This window comes from Oncorhynchus masou, chromosome 22 (genome assembly GCF_036934945.1).
Source record: "Oncorhynchus masou masou isolate Uvic2021 chromosome 22, UVic_Omas_1.1, whole genome shotgun sequence".
Taxonomy (NCBI): domain Eukaryota; kingdom Metazoa; phylum Chordata; class Actinopteri; order Salmoniformes; family Salmonidae; genus Oncorhynchus; species Oncorhynchus masou.
This window is the reverse complement of record NC_088233.1, coordinates 30,749,168-30,770,187: the sequence shown is the minus strand read 5'-3', so window position 1 is coordinate 30,770,187 and position 21,020 is coordinate 30,749,168. Positions and strand designations below refer to the sequence as shown.

The 21,020-nt window shown below is 43.1% G+C and overlaps 1 protein-coding gene and 1 long non-coding RNA gene across 2 annotated transcripts in view; both read right to left on the bottom strand.

Moving 5' to 3' along the window:
- LOC135509311 (FERM domain-containing protein 4A-like) overlaps positions 1 to 21,020 on the bottom strand; it is a 106,276-nt gene that overhangs the window by 63,008 nt on the left and 22,248 nt on the right. The window contains 1 exon segment of the mRNA XM_064929854.1: positions 5,112 to 5,177. Coding sequence (XP_064785926.1) covers positions 5,112 to 5,177 — 66 coding nt within the window.
- LOC135509312 (uncharacterized) lies at positions 6,210 to 10,588 on the bottom strand. The gene is made up of 3 exons (XR_010450918.1): positions 10,019 to 10,588; positions 8,562 to 8,768; positions 6,210 to 8,288 (listed from the first exon to the last, which is right to left on the bottom strand). It is a non-coding gene; the product is annotated as an uncharacterized LOC135509312 (long non-coding RNA).

Sequence of the window (21,020 nt, the reverse complement as noted above, 5' to 3'; positions counted from 1 at the left end):
TCCCTATTTCCCTTTCCTAAAAGGGGGAGAGCCTTTCCTCTATCCAGCACACAGGAAAAACAAGAATAACATTGACATTCTCTATGGTCCCGTTAACCCCTCAACGGCCTACTGAACATCCGCCCTCCGAGGAAGAGAGAGAGAAGGGGAGAGGGGTTAAAGAGTGAGGAAGACCTAGATGGCTGAAATAATTATATGCAGAGTGAAAATGGTATCTGTTCCTTCTCTCTCTGTCTATCCTCTTTTCTTTCCTCTCCTCTCCTCCCTTCCTATTTAATCTCTTCCTGCTTCCTCTCTTTCTCCTGGCTGAGAGGATGATCAAGTATACTGTATGTGGAGAAATATGAGGCTTAGAAAATGAAAGAGGGAGACAGAGAATGAGAGAAAGAGAGAGAGAGAGAGAGAGAGAGAGAATAGGATAGCACGAGTGAGAGGTGAAGATAGGCTGAGTGAAGCAAAGAAATGAGGGAGAGAGAAATCCTCCCTCATACAATGAAGGTTTACTAGAAACGGACTAAGAGACAGGAGCTATCGTCTCCTCTCCTCTACTTTCGACTCACCTCGACCTACTCTCCCTATCCTCTACTTTACATCCTGTCTCCTTCTGTCCATCCAGAGCTACCTTCTACTCCTTTCTCTTTAGTTATACATGCTTTGCAGCAGCAGTAGGATTTATTGATGAACAGACACACAGGATTGTCAATGTTACCGAAGATGGTTAGGAGGAAAAGGGAGGGAGAAGGGTGCTCCATTGTTGTGATGACACTGCTATGTAGAAACTAGGGATATCCGATATATCGGTAAACATATTGTAATCGGCCGATATTAGCTAAAAATGCCAACATCGATATTGGCCCGATGTCTAGTTTAACGCAATGTTCAAAACCGATGTCAAAGCTGACGTGCATACCTATATAACGTAGGTACACAACGTAATGACGCCACCCACAATTTTGCGCTACACGTGCAACACAGCATTCCTAACCGAGCCCATAATGTCTGCTGTGTGGATCGAGCAGTCAACAAGTCGAACAGTCATTTGAAAGAGTAAGAACATTTCAGCGAGACAACTCAAAGGCGAAATCCATTAACACCAAGATAATAAAATTCATTGCTCTTGACAATCAACTGTTCTCTGACGTGGGTGATGTTGGCTTTTGCCGACTGGTCGAGCCCCAGTACACACTACCAAGTGTGCTATTTTTCAGATGTTGCCCTACCGGTATTACACAGTAATAGCGTCACTGCTATTAGCTTCACGACATACTATGGAACGCCGTTTGGGTCTTTGCGTTTCAAAAAAGATACACGTCAAATAGCAATATTTTACGCGTTAAATAAGCTTTTACGTTGACACGTCAAGTAACACAGTTCTATTATAGAATGTTGTGTCTTCTGAATTTGCACGTGCAAGTCAAGCACCACCACTACTATCAGTGGCACTGTCAAAGCTGCACAAAAAAGTCTGCAAACAAGCAAACAACGGCCACAAACAATGAGTTTACAATACCGCGTTGGTAATAAATCATTATTTGTTTGACCACAACTTCTGGGGTAGCTAGCTAGCTTTAGCTTGGTACCGAGCTAGCACCAATACAACCTGCCTGAAAACAATGACCAGTAGAAACTGCAGTCATTTTCATTATTCTTAACAATTTAGGAATCCTTATGATGTAGCCACTTGTTGTTCGCCTATTAAAATTGAACTTCAGTTCATGAAAATAAATAGCGAGCCAGCTACTTAACCCTGTTGCCCGAAGCTAACGTTATAAGCAAACAGCTAGCTTCATCTGGCTAGTGTGGCTCGACCTGAGCGGGTTATGTGTTGTGAAGCTAGCCAACAAAGGATTAGGCACAATAGTTACATTTTCAGTTTGCCTTCAAAATAAAAGTACCTATTTGAAAGTGATGCAGAAGGTTACAATTGGTGGAATCATGCCATGTTTAGACTAGATAACGTTAAACAAGGTTGGAATGTGAGGCAATTAAATGGGGTATCAGTCTACTCGGTGACACTCACAGAACACAACTGTGAAGAGTTTACGCAAATATTAGCATTGTAGCTCTTATCGCAGGACTGTGACTGTGAAAGCACCTCGCCAGTCAGCCAATACTAGTAATACAATAACAGTGTGTATTGACATTCAAATTGCACTGTACAGCTTTACCTAAGGATTGGGGGTCAATCAGTCTACTCAATACCCAATATATTTTTTCCCAACGTCCTCAGAGTTATCAGACTCCAAAACATCCCCGCAGTATTGCTTTTCCTCGGGAATAGTGTTCAATACACATAGGTTGACAATAAATGTGGCTCAATACACAGTTGTTTCTGAGTCCCGCAATAAGAGCTACGTTCTCTGGGTGTCACTGAGTAGACTGATACCCCATGTCATTGATCCACAATCCATAGGTAAGGCTGTGCAATAAGTATGCCCCCAATGCAATTCAAAAAGTATTATACATCCAGTGTGATTTCAACAGATTTTGTCAAATTAACAAATTATTGTCTTTTGTTGAATTTATATAACAACATTCCAACCTTGTCTAGCATGATCTATTCAATTATGGCATATTTATACTACTTGTATTCATTTCCAACACTGTCAATGACATACTTTTATTTTGAATGCAAACCGCAAAGTCCACTTTTGTGGCTAGTCCTTATGGTGGCTAGCTTCACAAGGATGGGTCCGCCCACCATTAATCAAATAAGAACTGTCTTATAAATTAGGGTTATTTTAGATGATGACACCTAGCTATATAGTTAGCTAGCTAACTACAGCTTCTGAAACAGACAATGTCATTTTGCTATGTTTTTGGGGAAGAACATTTTTTACATCCATGAGCTAGCTAGCTTTTTATGACCAGCACTGTAGGTGTGCGAGACAACTTTACCAGATTCATAGCATATGTATCGATTAATCTTTGTGACATAAAATGGGAGTGATAGTGTAATCAATGTGTAATAACTACGTAAAAAATATATGAACACACGTAAAATGATTATGTGACGTGGAGTCATGTTCACGTCCTGATTGGTCAACAAGCTTATTTGACACGTCAAATAGTGTTATTTAACACGTCAAATAGTGTTATTTGACATGTATCTTTTTTGACACGAAAAGACTCTGGTTGAGAATGAAACGACTGAACATATGAACAACGAAACAGCACAGCAAGTAACTGAAAAAAAATAGGTTTTGATTATGTTTTTCTGGTAATGGGGACATACGTAAATACCAACAAAATAACTTTTGGTCAGTGTGGTGTGTGTGTATGTGTGTGTGTGTGTGTGTGTGTGTGTGTGTGTGTGTGTGTGTGTGTGTGTGTGTGTGTGTGTGTGTGTGTGTGTATGTGTGTGTGTGTGTGTATGTGTGTGTGTGTAACCTTAATTTAACTCGACAAGTCAGTTAATTAAGAACAAATTCTTATTTACAATGACGGCCTACTCCGACCAAGCCCGGACGATGCTGGGCCAATTGTGCGCCGCCCTACGGGACTCCCAATCACGTCCGGATGTGATACAGCTTGGATTCGAACCAGGGACTGTAGTGATGCCTCTTGCACTGAGATGCAGTGCCTTAGACAGTTGCGTCCATGTGTGTATGTTAACTATTTAACTGTACAAGAATGCTTAAAAGGCCACAAATATTTTAAATATCGGTTATCGGTATTGTTTTTTTGGGCAAGGAAAATATTGGATTTCGGTATCAGCCAAAAATGTCATATCGGTGCATCACTAGACGTGACGCTTGCCATTCAAGCCAAAGATTTCATTCTTGGTTTCATCAGACCAGAGAATCTTGACTTTTAGGTGCCTTTTGACAAACTCCAAGAGAGCTGTTATGTGCCTTTTACTGAGGAATGGCTGCCGTCTGGCCACTCTACCATACAGTCCTGATTGGGGAGTGCTGCAGAGATGGTTGTCCTTCTGGAAGGTTCTCCCTTCTCCACAGAGGAACTATTGTGGTCTGTCAGAGTGACCATTGGGTTCTTGGACAACCCTGACCAAGGCCCTTCTACCCCCATTTTTAAGTTTGGCCGTGCAGCCAGCTCTAGGAAGAGTCTTGGTGGTTCCAAACGTCTCCCATTTAAGAATGATGGAGGCCACTGTGTTCTTGGGGACCTTTAATGCTGCAGAAATGTGTTGGTACCCTTCCCCAGATCTGTGCCTTGACACAGTCCTGTCTCAGAGCTCTACAGACAATTATTTTGACCTCATAGCTTGTTTTTTTGCTCTGACATGAACTGCCGACTGTGGGACCTTATATAGACAGGTGTGTGCCTTTCCAAATCATGTCCAATCAATTGAATTTACCACAGGTGGACTCCAATCAAGTTGTAGAAACAGCTTAAAGATGATCAATGGAAACAGGATACACCTGAGTTCAATTTCAAGTAAATAAGGTATTTCTGTTTTAATTTATTTATACATTTGCCAAAATATCTAAAAACCTGTTTTCGCTTTGTCATTATGGGGAATTGTGTGTAGATTGATGAGGGGTAGATTGATGAATTAATGTAATCCATTTTAGAATAAGGCTGTAACATTAACAACACGTCTGAATACTTTCCCAATGCACTGTAAGGATAACTCAGAATATGCTATTCTGTTCTTCTGAAATAGGCTCCAAAATGGGCTAGCCAGAAGATGCTAAAAGTGTTTATGTTAATGAACTGTCAATTAGCGTGAGACCGGCAGTTACTTGCATGACAATCACCGGCTGACTAAATGTCATGACCGCCACAGCCCGAGTCTGAACCAGTCCTTATTACAGAGAGAGTAGGGACAAGAGGTAGAGGTTAGGAGACATAGTGGGTTGAGAGTCACAGTTTAGGGCATCAATATGACTGACCAACTGGATTTCTTGATGAGAGAGGGTGTGTGTGTCTGTGAGAGAGGGTGTGTGTGTCTGTGAGAGAGGGTGTGTGTGTGTCTGTGAGAGAGGGTGTGTGTGTCTGTGTGGAAGGATCAGGTGAGCAAAAACGGTGCAGTGTCATCCAGTTAGCAGTAACTGAGCCCGGATAGAAGAGCTTACACACACACTGCGGCGCAGTCTCCTTATCCCTCCTCCTTAAGTGTGTGTGTGCATGCGTGGTGTGTTTACCTGTACGAGGAGCTCCAGCTTCCTGTCGTCCAGGAGATGGACCTGACATCGCCGCCCCTCTGTCATCTGAGTGAGAGGAGAGAGATGTGTTAGGCTCTGAACATGGATTAAAATGGACGACTAGAAAAACCTTAAACCAAGTTTATTCAACCCACTGGACCAAACAGGCATTTATATGTCAAAACGAGATTCGGGATGTAACCTCTCAGAACTGTCCATCTGTTTCCCATACTGCCTAAATGTTGTCTTTGCGGTCGAACGGTCTGGTAGCAGTTCCTCTTCATCCGGTCACTTCTCCATGATGTTTATAAGTGACCTCCTGTTCACCGTACTCAGACTTTGGACTTACACGGCAGTTCAAAAGTTTTGGGTTTTTGTCCACTAAAATCATATCAAATTGTTCAGAAATACAGTGTAGACATTGTTAATGTTGAAAATGACTATTGTAACTGGAAACAGATGATTTTTAATGGAATATCTACATAGGCGTCAGGAGGCCCATCATCAGCAACCATCCCTCCTGTGTTCCAATGGCACGTTGTGTTAGCTAATCCAAGTTTAGCATTTTCAAAGGCTAATTGATCATTAGAAAAACCTTTTGCAATTATGTTAGCACAGCTGAAAACTGTTGTACCGATTAAAGAAGCAATACAACTGGCCTTCTTCACAACTGGAGCATCAGCATTTGTGGGTTCGATTACAGGGTCAAAATGGCCAGAAACAAAGACCTTTCTTCTGAATCTCGTCAGTCTATTCTTGTTCTGAGAAATGATGGCTATTCCATGCGAGAAATTGGCAAGAAACTGGAGATCTCATGCAATGTTGTGTGCTACTCCCTACACAGAACCACGCAAACTGTCTCTAACCAGAATAAAAAGAGGAGTGGGAAGCCCCGGTGCACAACTGAGCAAGATGACATTAGAGTGTCTAGTTTGAGAAACAGACGCCACACAAGTCCTCAACTAGCAGCTTCATTAAGTAGTACCAGCAAAATCCCAGTCTCAACGTCAACAGTGAAGAGGCGACTACGGGATGCTGGCCTTCCTCTCCTCTTTCTATTCTGGTTAGTGCCAGTTTGCGCTGTTCTGTGAAGGGAGAAGTACACAGCCAACATGAACAGGAATTATGCCCCTATTTCAGATTACTCTTGGCATTTTTCTTATGCTGTACCCAATGATTTATGAAAACTTGCTTGTTAGGTCAAGGTCCTCATTGTGGTTTTACAGACGTGTTTAATACGTTTTATATACACACTTTATTTGAATATTTATGAAATGCATACTGTTATATTTGGTAGCACTTATCTGGTTTTCCTTCGCCTCCAACCCCATTCGATGCGTGGACTAGATGTGGGTGGGGCTAGGTCTACAGAAGTGTGCTAATTAAAAAAACTCACAAAAGCTCTGACGAAGGCCCTGAGGCCGATACGTAAAGCTTATTAAAGCTCAGTGATACTATTTTTTCTCAGTAAAACATCTGAAAACTAGCATTGCAATATGGATTCAACACTAATCATGCACTAATAACCAAAAAACTACAAATCACAAGTGAACATGTGAACAAGGGCATGTGGTCTTTGCTCCTCCTCTCAGCATAGAGCACACAGACACACGCAGTGCTGTAGAATGTTTAAATTCATCTTAGACTTAACAAGGTTAGCTGAGCTGAAACCACAATAGACCAATAGATTATATTTCCTGTGTGTGTGTGTGTCTTCCTGCTGGATATTTCTGACATTCCTCTCCTAAAGGGGGAAGTCCACCAACAGCTAGACAATCAGAGCATTAGACAGACAGGCCATTCTTTCTCTTTCCCTCCTATTTCACTGTATTATCTTGTGTTCATAATGTGTCTGTGTATGTCTGTGTGTGTGTGTTAGCCAAAACTGGCATTACTACGCTGCCAAGTTTGGGTGTAAACATTGGAGCAGGTGGAACGACAGTACATCAGACTGACACATACACACACTATCCTTTCCAACACAATGTTGCTAATCTGCAAGTGTCTGTTATTGTGTTGTACTGTATGTGGGAGTATGGTTGTGTGTGTGTACATGCATACATTATGTGTGTGTCAGTGTGTGCATATGTGAGTGTGGGAGTGCGTGTTAGTGTGTGTATGCACGTGTGTGTGTTGAGCACATGTGGACTGTCTCTGCAGTGTAACAGGAAGAGGAGACCCTGGGGAACACAAACTCTTCAGGCCCTGCCCACATCCTCACATCTGGGGGAAGAGGAGGGAGGGAGAGGAGGGGGAAAGAGGGACAGGGGGAAGAAGGAGGGTAAAGACTGGGAGAGAGAAAAGCCATAGCACAAGAACCCCCAAAGGGGTGAAATGGGTTATGTGTCCTAATGTGTTTTTAATGTCCTTCCTATCTCCAAAACATGTCACGTCAGACACACACACTCTGATGTGTTCTCTATAGTTGTCCATCTCCAAATCACACACACACACACACATCCAGTAGCCCCTTCAGACACAGTAACATGTTACACACACACACAATGGGAGCGAACTTGTGAAACCATGTGAAATCATTGGTTTTTGAATGGCTAGCAGGCTTGTGAATTCCTTTTAGCCAGGGGAGCCCTTTTCCACCCCTAATGTTTTCCAGGGACAGCAAGACAGTGGACCGAGGGCAGGTGGACAGTCAGCCATCACCTATTGATAAACACCCTGAGTCATCCCCCTGGCAACTGGCATAACTCTGCTGGCACACCTCTTATAACATAGGATCACTATACCAGATGTTCGTGTGACTTTGTGTGGGCAGTAAGTACACCTCACCATGTGCTCCAATATAGCAGTAGGGTGAGAGATTGGAGGTGAGAATTGGCAGCGGACTGAGGACAGAGCGAGACAGAGAGAGAGAGAGAGGGATAGTTCAGCACTATGTCAACACACATCCCTGTGTGAGTTCTGCCCTTAGGCTGCTGCCAGTGTATGTGTGTGTGTGTGTGTGTGTGTGTGTATGTGTGTGTGTGTGTGTGTGTGTGTGTGTGTGTGTGTGTGTGTGTGTGTGTGCGCGTGTGTGTCTTTAGGCTGCAGGCTCCAGCTTCCTTTGATGGGTTTTGTGTCCCTCCCATTCTGCTTAGAGTGGCTGCACTCACACACACCCTCCACCTCTCCCAGGAGCTGTCTTCTCCATCCTCCTAATAATAGGAGAACCTTTGTCATCTGAAAGAAGGTTTTCCCATAGATTAGTGCAGGTACCTCTACTAGCCTACAGGGTGTCTCAATCCACAGTCCGCTTTGTATATATATATATATATTTTTTTTTACTGCAGCTCTTTAATTATTTGTTACTTTTCTCTTATTCTTATCATTATTTTTTGAACTGCACTGTTGGTTAGGAGCTCGTAAGTAAGCATTTCACTCTAAGGTCTACACCGATTGTATTCGGCGCATGTGATTAATACAATTTGATTTGATGTGTTGCACTCGTTTTACCTGCTGTGACGTGCGCTATGCAGAACTATAGGTCACTCCCCAGTTCCTGGAGTTTAGTTCTCCCACATACTCAGAATGTAGGTCTATATGAGACGTCAGTCAGCCATAGTCTGGTCTGTGTGTATATTCTCTCCCAAATGACTCTTCTGCTTTCCCAAGATTTCTGAATACCAGTCAGTTCATGCTGCCTGTCCAAGATCTCCCTGTCTGGACAGAGATAGATTAGGATAGAGATCACTGGCCAAAAATCTGCTGACCCCTGAGACCTGCAGTGCAGACAAAGATACTGCTGCAGCAAGCAAACACTCTCACACACAGAGACAGCTGGCTGTTTTATCCACATACAGGCAGCATCCATTTTCTCTCTCTGTTATAATGAACTACACCAGTGAATGAGGAAACTTTGCTTGAGGCACTAGGGGAGAATATACACCACAATAACAGACAAAGTTACAAACCACTGGCTTAGGGCTATCTGTTTAGGAAACCCATTCCAAGGAGGAAATGGTCATTAAAGCTATACAATATTCAGTGATATAAAAATAATATTCACTGAGAATCAAAGGCTACAACATGCAACAAAGTGTTGACACTTGCTACAGTAAATGGTTGTGAATGTTACCAAAAACATATATAACGTTAGGTAATTATAAACTACACTATCAAACTCATCAGATAACCTTCCATTCACAGTACAGAAACATCATGAGACAGCAGTCAGACCAAATCTACTAGGAACACAAGACCATTGTTGTTAAGAACCGGATATTTCCATAACACAATTACTACAGCAATTGAACGTGGAGTCTACATGGACTGTCTAGTTATGACAATAACTATCTGTGACTGTAGCTGACAGGTTTGACATGTTACCTTGTAACATTATTAGGCGAAAGCACGAGTTGAAGCACAGAACGTTCTTCTTGTATCATTGTGGCCCTAAACTGGAAACAATATCTGCAACTTGGTATGCAGGCTCTCTTTACACGCGCACCGTACTTAACACTGTAATAACACAACCAATCACATGGGGAAAATAGCCACGATGCCAGTCTAGTGACTGGAGCAGCATTGTGAGGTTGAATCGGTAAACAGGCTGTAGCTCGGCATAACATTAGTCAGAATGATTCAGTCGCCGAATTTTCTTTACCCATAACGAGACAAGTTTTGAATGCATCCCTTGGTAGGCTAGAGGATGGATGTCTCTGGTCACATCGGTGGACAGGGCAGAAATTATAGCTGGTTTGCTGAGCTAACGTTAGTTGGCTAGCTATTTCATTTTAGATATTCGGTTCTAGCCTACCCAGCGATATGTCAAAACACAAACCCGCATTTTTCGGGAATAGACTATTTGGACCATGTTAATTTACACCCGCACACATGGTCGAATAAAGAATGAAAGCGGCCGACGTTTTGATATGGGGCGATACAGCAGAAAGGCAAAGATCGACGTTTACCTTTGAAAAATGTCGGGGTCGCTCAGACATAAAATCCCACACGGATGTTTTAGATTTGTCGAGCCCGAAATAATCCCAATAAAAAATGCATTAAATCCAGTTGGTAAAATCCTTGTTTCCCCGGCCTAGAACGGCATCAGCATCCATGCAATAGTGACCGGTGCAACTCACACAGGAGAAGAGTTGCAACCTGATTCCCGTTTTCCGTTAAACCGGTCTGACAACGGAGCCAAGACATCCCATCTCCTTCTGAACAAGCTCTCTCCCACACACAACGCAGCGACCCTGGCCCGCTTCCAACCAGTAGAGCTGCACCGTTCAATGGCTCATCCTCCCACCGAAACAGAGGGCTTCTCCCCGGCTAATCAGACCATCCGACCCCTCCTCTCTCCCTGGCGACTCCGGCGCCTAGCAGAAACGCTATGACAATGCAGAGGGTGGCTGTCCCAAAAGAAGACAGAGAGGACCGATGGAATTAAATAATAATCTCAAACGGTCTGTTTTAGTCAATTAAGCCACACAATTTGGTTTTCTTCTCCTCGCCCTCTTTCCTCTAGCCTCTGTTCTGAAAATACGGGAATAATGGAGGCAGGCTGTGGGGGCGGGGAGAAAGTAAAGGGGGACATTTCTTTCTGCAGCTCGCAGTCATGAGAAACTGCAGATGGCTGTGTGTGTGTGTGTGTGTGTGTGTGTGTGTGTGTGTGTGTGTGTGTGTGTGTGTGTGTGTGTGTGTGAGTGTGTGTGTGTGTACGTGTACGTGTGTACGTGTATGTCTGTGTCTGTGTGCTGAGAACAGCCGAGGAACGACCTACAAACAGACATCTGGATATGCACATCAGGAGCACAAAATCGTCTGGGAAGGGTCTCTCTCTCTCTCTCTCCAACAATTCAATTCGATTTCAATTTAAGGGCTTTATTGGCATGGGAAACATATGTTTACATTGCCAAAAGTATGCAGACACCTGCTCCTCGAACATCTCATTCCAAAATCATGGGAATTCATATGGAGTTGGTCCTCCCTTTGCTGCTATAACAACCTCCACTCTTCTGGGAAGGTTCCCACCAGATGTTGGAACATTGCTGCAGGGACTTGCTTCCATTCAGCCACAAGAGCATTAGTGAGGTTGGGCGTTTAGGCACAGCTCGCAGTCGGCTTTCTAATTCATCCCAAAGGTGCTCAATGGGGTTGAGGTCAGGACTCTGTTCAGTCAAGTTCTTCCACACCGATCTCGACCAACCATTTCTGTATGGACCTCGCTTTGTTGCTGAAACAGGAAAGAGCCTTCCCCAAACTGTTGCCACAAAGTGGGAAGCACAGAATCGTCTAGAATGTCATTGTATTCTGTAGCGTTAAGATTTCTTTTCACTGGAAATAATGGGCCTAGCCCGAACTATAAAAAACAGCCCCAGACAACAATTCCTCCTCCAACAAACTTTACAGTTGGCACAATGCATTGAGGCAGGTAGAGTTCTCGTGGCATCCGCCAAACCCAGATTTGTTCGCTGGACTGCCAGATGGTGAAGCGTGATTCATCACTCCAGAGAACGTGAGTGTTGTAGTGAGTGTTGCAACCAAGGACAGATGATTTTTACGCGCTTCTAGACTCGGCGGTCCTGTTCTGTGAGCTTGTGTGGCCTACCACTTCGTGGCTGAGCTGTTGTTGCTCCTAGACATTTCTACTTCACAATAACAGCACTTACAGTTGACCGAGGCAGCTCTAGCAGGGCAGAAATATGACGAACTGACTTGTTAGAAAGGTGGCATCCTATGACGGTGCCACGTTGAAAGTCACTGAGCTCTTCAGTAAGCCCATTCTACTGCCAATGTTTGTCTATGGAGATTGCATGACTGTGCTCTATTGTATACACCTGTCAGCAACGGGTGTGACTGAAATAGCCGAATACACTCATTTGTAGTGTTGTCCACATACTTTTGTATATATAGTGTATGTGTACATTGCCAAAGCAAATGAAATAGATAATAAACAAAAGTGAAATTAACAAAACAAAAATAATAGTAAACATTACACTCACAAAAGTTCCAAAGGAATAGAGACATTTCAAGTGTCATATTATCGTTATAAACAGTGCTGTAACGATGTGCAAATAGTTAAAGTACAAAAGGGAAAATAAATAAAGTCTCTCTTTCTCTCTCACTCAGTTCCGCTTCTTTTCCTGCTGGTTTCTAAAACAGTTCTCCTAGCTAGCTCATGGGTTTGGTTTGGGTTGGCTATAGATGCTGCCTGGCCGTTAAACTGCATCTCATTCTGAATGACCTACATTTGTGTTCACTGTACAGTTGGAGAAACCATTAGAACTACAGAATTAATCAGTTATTCATTCTCTAACACAAGTGTAGGTCTCTTTAAAAAAATGAAATGCCCATAATATTATTGACTATTTTGGCCCATTCTGTGTGTGTGTCTATCTGTTGGTGGGTGGCCTTGTCTTATGCTGGTGGCATGACAGTTGAAGCCATAGTAGGCTATGTGCAACTGTCTTCTTGCTTATCCAGATGACACACTAGACCATGACTATATCATACAGCTGTCCCCATAGAGACACGAGGGATATCATATAGGATGGTTGAACGTTAGTGACTATAGGTCTGTAATAACATGCTATATGTCCTGGTATCATACTGGTTAAGCTACTCACTAGTTTGAATGATGTTTGTGTCAAATATAACAACACTTGCTGTACCACAGAGTGATGTACATCTGTTGGCACCATGACAGTAACATTATAAAGAGCATCATCAGTAGAAAAATGTTGTCTTAAAACCTTTGGCGTCAACATGATGCATTAAAAGCCCAGATGTTAGTTTGCAGAATATGGTGTCTATGGTATCTACTGTAGAGGACAGAAGAAAGGAAAGATGTGTATCCTTTTTCTGTTAGGTCTCTGTGTTTCTGGGTATTTTTGGCCTGTTCCAGACACCGGAAACTAGCCTGTCCAACTTAAATATCACCAGATGACTATAACTTTGGCCAGATACTTACTCTCTCTGTCTCTCTTGCTCTGTCTCTCTCTCTCTCTCTCTCTCTCTCTCTCTCTCTCTCTCTCTCTCTCTGTCTCTCTCTCTCTCTCTCCCTGTCTCTCTCTCCCTGTCTCTTTCTCTCTCTCTCTCTCTGTCTCTCTGTCTCTCTGTCTCTCTCTCTCTGTCCCTCTCTCCCTGTCTCTTTCTCCCTGTCTCTTTCTCTCTGTCTCTCTGTCTCTCTCTCTCTCTCTCTCTCTGTCTCTCTGTCTCTCTCTCTCTCTCTCTCTCTCTCTCTCTCTCTCTCTCTCTCTCTCTCTCTCTCTCTCTCTCTCTCTCTCTCTCTCTCTCTCTCTCTCTCTCTCTCTCTCTCTGTCTCTCTCTGTCTCTCTCTCTCTCTCTGTCTCTCTCTCTCTCTCTGTGTCTCTCTCTCTGTCTCTCTCTCTCTCTCTCTCTCTCTCTCTCTCTCTCTCTCTCTCTGTCTCCCTCCCTCTCTCTCTCTCTCTCTCTCTCTCTCTCTAAATACATACCTCTCTTTATTGGCAGTGTTACTATCACAAGGGTCCCGTTGTTTAGCTAAGACAAGAGAGTTATGGAGTGAGGGAGGAGAAGAGGGAAGGAGAGAAAAAGAGAGAGGGTGATATGAGTGGAGAAAGGAGTAAGGGACATAGGGAAATAATAAAAAAGGAGTGGGTAATGGGTAGGGAAGAGAGGAGGACCTGGAGGAACCCATTATGCACTGGACCTATTGTAACGGAACTGGGTAATAATGACAGTAAAAGCCAGTATGGGGAGTTTGGAGAGAGGTGGGTAGTGGTGGTGGATTGGTGGTAGTGATTAGGGGTCTAGGTTAGAGGTCATCTATATTTGTGGAATGTGGTATAAACCGTGCTGAACAGTTAATGAAAGCAAGATGGACACTCTTTAAACTCAGTCTGTGGGCTACACACACACACACACACACACACACACACACACACACACACACACACACACACACACACACACACACACACACACACACACACACACACACACACACACACACACATCAGAAAACATACAGGATGTGTCTGATGTACAGAGACTCCATACAGTATATGGTTCCAGAGACGTCTCAGGGAGGGTCACAGAGCAGCCAGGAATGTATAGAAAAATGACTGACTGGGAGCGATCTGTTTTGTTTGTGCAAGTGTGTGTCTGCATGTGTGTGTAAGCTCCACTCACCATCCTGTGAGTGAGTGTGGGAGTGAAATGTGTTTCCAGTTAAGTTCTGAAAATCAGAAACACACAGAGATACAGTATTTCTATAGCCAAGTCTGCTTTGTTCTCATTTTACTACATAGCTCTATTCCCAAAGCTTTCCAAAACTACTCTATTCTCAGATCTTTCCCAAACTACGCTATTACCAGATCTTTCCCAAACTACACTATTCCCAGATCTTTCCCAAACTACGCTATTCCCAGATCTTTCCCAAACGACACTATTCCCAGATCTCTCCAAAATGAGACTATTCCCAGATCTCTCCAAAATGAGACTATTCCCAGATCTCTCCAAAACGACACTATTCCCAGATCTCTCCAAAATGAGACTATTCCCAGATCTCTCCAAAACGACACTATTCCCAGATCTCTCCAAACGACACTATTCTCCAAAACGACACTATTCCCAGATCTCTCCAAAATGAGACTATTCCCAGATCTCTCCAAAACGACACTATTCCCAGATCTCTCCAAAATGAGACTATTCCCAGATCTCTCCAAAACGACACTATTCCCAGATCTCTCCAAAACGACACTATTCCCAGATCTCTCCAAAACTACACTATTCCCAGATCTCTCCAAAACTACACTATTCCCTGATCTCTCCAAAACGAGAATATTCCCAGATCTCTCCAAAACGAGACTATTCCCAGATCTCTCCAAAACGAGACTATTCCCAGATCTCTCCAAAACGACACTATTCCCAGATCTCTCCAAAATGACACTACTTTAAGACCTTTAGTCTCTGTATGAAACCTATGACCATCTAAAAATGGAAAATAATAACAAAATAATAAAATAATAACAACCTATAATACTACTTGGTTGTTTTATGTTATTTGTGTTTGTGTTGCTATGTGTGCAGCTACATCATTCAGTAGACCAAGGCCTATTGTCCGCTTAATAGACTGTTGCTATAGACCTGCCTGCCTCTGGAGGGACGGGGTGGGAGGGAATAGAGATGTTGATGTTAGGCTGTTTATGTCTGAGTGTGTATCTATCTTATTTGTTTATTTTTGTCTCATCTGAATAAATAAACTATATATATATGTATATTCACAATTCCTGACATATAATCCAAGTAAAAATTCCTTGTCTTAGGTCAGGTAGGATCAATACTTTATTTTAAGAATGTGAAGAAACAGTTGAATAATAGTTGAATAATAGTTGAGAAAATGATTTATTTAAACTTTTATTTAGTTCATCACATTCCCAGTGGGTCAGAAGATTACACACACTCAATTAGTATTTGGTAGCATTTCCTTTAAATTGATTCACTTGGGTCAAACATTTCAGGTAGCCTTCCACATGCTTCCCACAATAAATAGGGTGAAATTTGGCCCATTCCCGCTGACAGAGCTGGTGTAACTGAATCAGATTTGTAGGCCTCCTTGCTTGCACGTGCATTTTCAGTTCTGCCCACAAATGTTCTATAGGATTGAGGTCAGAGCTTTGTGATGGCCACTCCAAAACCTTGACTTCGTTGTCCTTAAGCAATTTTGCTACAACTTTGGAAGTATGCTTGGGGTCATTGTCCATATGGAAAACACATTTGCGACCAAGCTTTAATTTCTTGAGATGTTGCTTCAATACAGTGGGGCAAAAAAGTATTTAGTCAGCCACCAATTGTGCAAGTTATCCCACTTAAAAAGACGAGGGAGGCCTGTAATTTTCATCATAGGTACACTTCAACTATGACAGACAAAATGAGAAAAAAAAAATCCAGAAAATCACATTGTAGGATTTTTAATGAATTTATTTGCAAATTATGGTGGAAAATAAGTATTTGGTCAATAACAAAAGTTTATCTCAATACTTTGTTATATACCCTTTGTTGGCAATGACAGAAGTCAAACATTTTCTGTAAGTCTTTGCAAGATTTTCACACACTGTTGCTGGTATTTCGGACCATTCCTCCATGCAGATCTCCTCTAGAGCAGTGATGTTTTGGGGCTGTTGCTGGGCAACACGGACTTTCAACTCCCTCCAAAGATTTTCTATGGGGTTGAGATCTGGAGACTGGCTAGGCCCCTCCAGGACCTTGAAATGCTTCTTATGAAGCCACGTTTCATCTTCAATGCCCTTGCTGATGGAAGGAGGTTTCCTATGTTCCAGGCCGTGACTCCACCCCCCCCTCCCGCTTATTTTTATGCTGCTGCTACACACTGTTTATTATCTATTATCTATGCATAGTCACTTTACCCCTACCTACATGTACATATTACCTGAATTTAGTACATATTTTTCTTAACTTTTATTTTTCTTAAAACTGTATTGTTGGTTAAGGGCTTGTTAGTAAACATTTCACGGTAAGGTTGTATTCGGTGCATGTGACATATAACATTTCATCTGAGCTGGTGAACATACAACTCTAGGTTTGAGACACAAACACCATGGTTTGCCTTACAGATATTAGGCAAGGCAAGAACATGAACCGTCCACCTGAGCTGTCAGAGAGACCTGAGTCACAATGAATACAGAACCATTTGACTATGAGAACAAATATATCATAACACACACAAACACACACTTGCACATTGTAGACAAACTGTTATCTTAACGATTCATCAGACATTTCAATAATTGATCATATACATTACAAGAAACTGAACTGTAGTATAATATGTCATGTCTGGTGAGTATGTAGTATAAGTAGTAAAAAGCAGTAGAATGTAATCATATAAGGTGACTGATGTTTCCTACATCACTACTGGAATATCTGACAACAAGTACCATCATTATCAAAGGACTCTCTCTCTCTCTTTCTCCCTATTCTCTTGGTCGCTTCCTCTAATGCTGCAACTGTGTAGCTGAAATAACTGGGTCGCACGCGCGCACACACACACACACACACACACACACACACACACACACACACACACACACACACACACACACACACACACACACACACACACACACACACACACACACACACACACACGCCCTGGAGTCATATTTAATACAGCAAGCTGTAGAACAAGTCCAAAGCAAATGTCTCCTTGTATCACGTCCAGGAAGACAAAGGCTTTTCTGCACCCAGTGCTATGATACTGCATCAGTGTGTGTGTCCATGCATATCTGTATAGTTTGCATGTGTATGTGTTCATGCGGTGTGCCACACCACCCAGAGTCGCACTGTGCCATAGTTATGCCAGGAAGGGTCTGTCTCTTTTTGTGGCCCTGCATGGACCAGTCTGAGCGTTGGATTGTATCTGTGTGTGTATCTGTGTGCGTGGGTGTGAGTGTGTCCATATGGATGTCCACTTCTCTCTCTGTCACTGCCCTATTTATGGTGAGATGAGGTGCACCCTTGAGCCCCAGCCACAAAGGATTGGTTCACTCTGTCACTCTAGAATACCCCTCTGTGCTCCCTCCAAATACCAGCTTATCACATACACTCATAGGCACACACACACCTGCCTTCTGCTAAAACAGTACAAACTCTAAAGTGAGGAATGTTGGGGTTTATTGATAACACCAGCGGTCCTTCTGACTGGGTGTTACTTTGTGCGTGTTTATGTCTTAGGCCACCATGCATCTGCTCTGTGTTTAGGAGGAAACTGATCTCAGAACCATCAGGTGATCTGGATTAACAAAACAGAGAGTGAGACAGAAAGAGAGTGAGAGTGAGACAGAAAGAGAGTGAGAGAGAGAGACAGAAAGAGAACCAGCTTACGTAGCACAACTCCACATGGCGTCAGTTTGTGTGTGGGTCATAAGGGAGAGATCTGTTATCCATCACCTCCTCTCCTCATCTATTATTTAAGGTGATAGAAATCAGTTTAGACCCTGCTCATTGATACTGCCAGCAATGTGTGTGTATGTTTGTGTGCGTGAGTGTTTGCATACATGTGGGTATGTCAAAGAGGTGAAAGAGTGTGACACACACACACTCAAGGATATGAAGGCAGCCAGGGGAGGGCAGAGGGGTTCAACTCTAATGACCTCTCTATCCTGTCCCGTTAATGCAGAGAATACTGACATTGTTACTGTTTAACGGGCAGATTATCAAACAGCCCTGGTGCATAGTCATTAGGTGTGTGTATTTCTGTGTCTGCACACCCACCCACCCCACCTGACAATCCCCCTCAGCCACACCCCCACACTCTACAACCTAAACCACACACCAGAGTATCCATGGCAACACCTGAGGGATTTTGAAGTCTTACCATGTTTCACCTCTAGAAGTGCATTATGGTCTTTAGGCAGGAGGGTAAACTGTCAAATGAAGTAACAGCATGGAGTATGGCAAGGGTAAAAGAAAACAACCATTGGTCTTCTAGGAGTCCACAGTTTTCAACTGACATTGACACAGCTTCATATAACTTGTCTTGCGTAACCTGAGCTAGACTGTGCCCTACCTCTACCCTGGAGCTGAGGAGCGGTGAGCAGGAGGTGGATCTATCTATAAAGACACACTGGCATGTTGTAACGGTCACATACACTCATGCAGGTGCACACACAATCATGCACACATGGAAGTACACACACACACACGCGTGCGCACACGCACACACACACGCACACACACACACACGACAAGGAGATGAGAGGGCTATGGTGAGAGGAGAATGGAATATATATGTCTGTGGTTCTTCTCTGGGGAATATAGTAGTGTAATGACTATGTGACAGGGAGGGAGGCAGAGACAGTAGAGTTTGAGCTACATAGACATCCCTCTGGCTCACTCCAACTCCTCTCCATTACTACACTCTCTATCCCTTCCAGTCACTCTAGTGAAAAATGACCCCACTCATCTACTGGGAGAGCCCTTGGCAAGTATGTGTGTGTTTGAGTGTGTGAGTGTGTGTTTGTGCGGTGTGTGCATGCAAATGTGTGTGTGTGTTCATTCTTCCAGAGGGAATCCCATCAGTATAAAGATATTGAATCTCTTCCATTTGGATGTCTGGCCTGAAGGAGAGAGCCAGATACTGCAGGCTGGGATTGGAAAAGAGGAGGGCAATAATAAAATACACATATTCAATCACACATCATACCACATACAATCCCAGGTCAGGTTTGTCCTTATTTCTCTGCCTCCTGCTTTCTGCTTCCCTGAAGTGTGTTATTTATATTCATCAAAAGCATCTCCTCTCAAGTCTGTATTCTTAAAGACATGTTCTATCGACTGGGAGAGAATAGGAATGTCTTCTGATAGATGCCAGAAGGAATAGCTTTGTGTATGTGTGTGCTTTGCCCTTCCTCCCCTCATCTTGTTATTTCTTCCTCCTCTCTCTCACACTCCTTTAATATAGTACTATATCTCTGTAGAAGGTCATTCCACATTAGCCATGACACAACATCCTGTTAGGCAGCTGTCACATGTGAGGTTTGCTCTCTCTGGAACAGATTGATCATGGAGTCACTGTACTGTAGCTACTGCTGCCTGACAGGCCAACTACATCTACATATAATCACCAACAATCAATATCACAGATTTGTTTCTGAGAGTAGGGGTGATGATATGACACAATGACCTCACATCCTGGAAGCACTCCAGCTTCCCACGATGCACTGAGACTGATGAGTCATGACAGAGGACATGATGACCCTCAAAGTTATTACTCTGCCTTCCAAGGCACCAATGGCCGAGGCCTGGCGCCTCTGTAGGAATGAGGTTTTGTGTGAATGTGTGCGTGTGTGTTTATAGAAGAGGGGGTTTGATAAAGCAGATAAAACGTTGACATGTTGTATGCCTGGGATGGCGTTTCACCCTATAATCCCCTTTTGATTAACATCCTATAGAGAGCTATTTATTTAAACTCACCTCTGAACCCACTACTGCACTACTGCACTACTGTCTGTACTACAGGGATAACCTCAACCATATCATATCTGGATTGAGTAACATGCTCTACAACTCAGACAGGATTTGAAGGGCTCTGAGCCACATTTGGCAACTCAAGTCTGTTACAACACACCACTTGGCAACCCAGTACTATTAGAACATACCATGCAGAATTGGAAACACATGACTACTATGGTGTAAGGAACAGACTTGGCAACCTGTGTCTGTGAGGACATACCAACCAGACTTGGCAAACCATGTGTAGTATGGTATTATTCCAGACTGGACAACCCATGTGTAGTATGGTATTATTCCAGACTGGACAACCCATGTGTAGTATGGTAGTACTCCAGACTGGACAACCCATGTGTAGTATGGTATTATTCCAGACTTGGCAAACCATGTGTAGTATGGTATTATTCCAGACTGGACAACCCATGTGTAGTATGGTATTATTCCAGACTTGGCAAACCATGTGTAGTATGGTATTATTCCAGACTGGACAACCCATGTGTAGTATGGTATTATTCCAGACTGGACAACCCATGTGTAGTATGGTATTATTCCAGACTGGACAACCCATGTGTAGTATGGTATTATTCCAGACTGGACAACCCATGTGTAGTATGGTATTATTCCAGACTGGACAACCCATGTGTAGTATGGTATTATTCCAGACTGGACAACCCATGTGTAGTATGGTATTATTCCAGACTGGACAACCCATGTGTAGTATGGTATTATTCCAGACTGGACAACCCATGTGTAGTATGGTATTATTCCAGACTGGACAACCCATGTGTAGTATGGTATTATTCCAGACTGGACAACCCATGTGTAGTATGGTATTATTCCAGACTGGACAACCCATGTGTAGTATGGTATTATTCCAGACTGGACAACCCATGTGTAGTGTGGTAGTACTCCAGACTGGACAACCCATGTGTAGTGTGGTAGTACTCCAGACTGGAC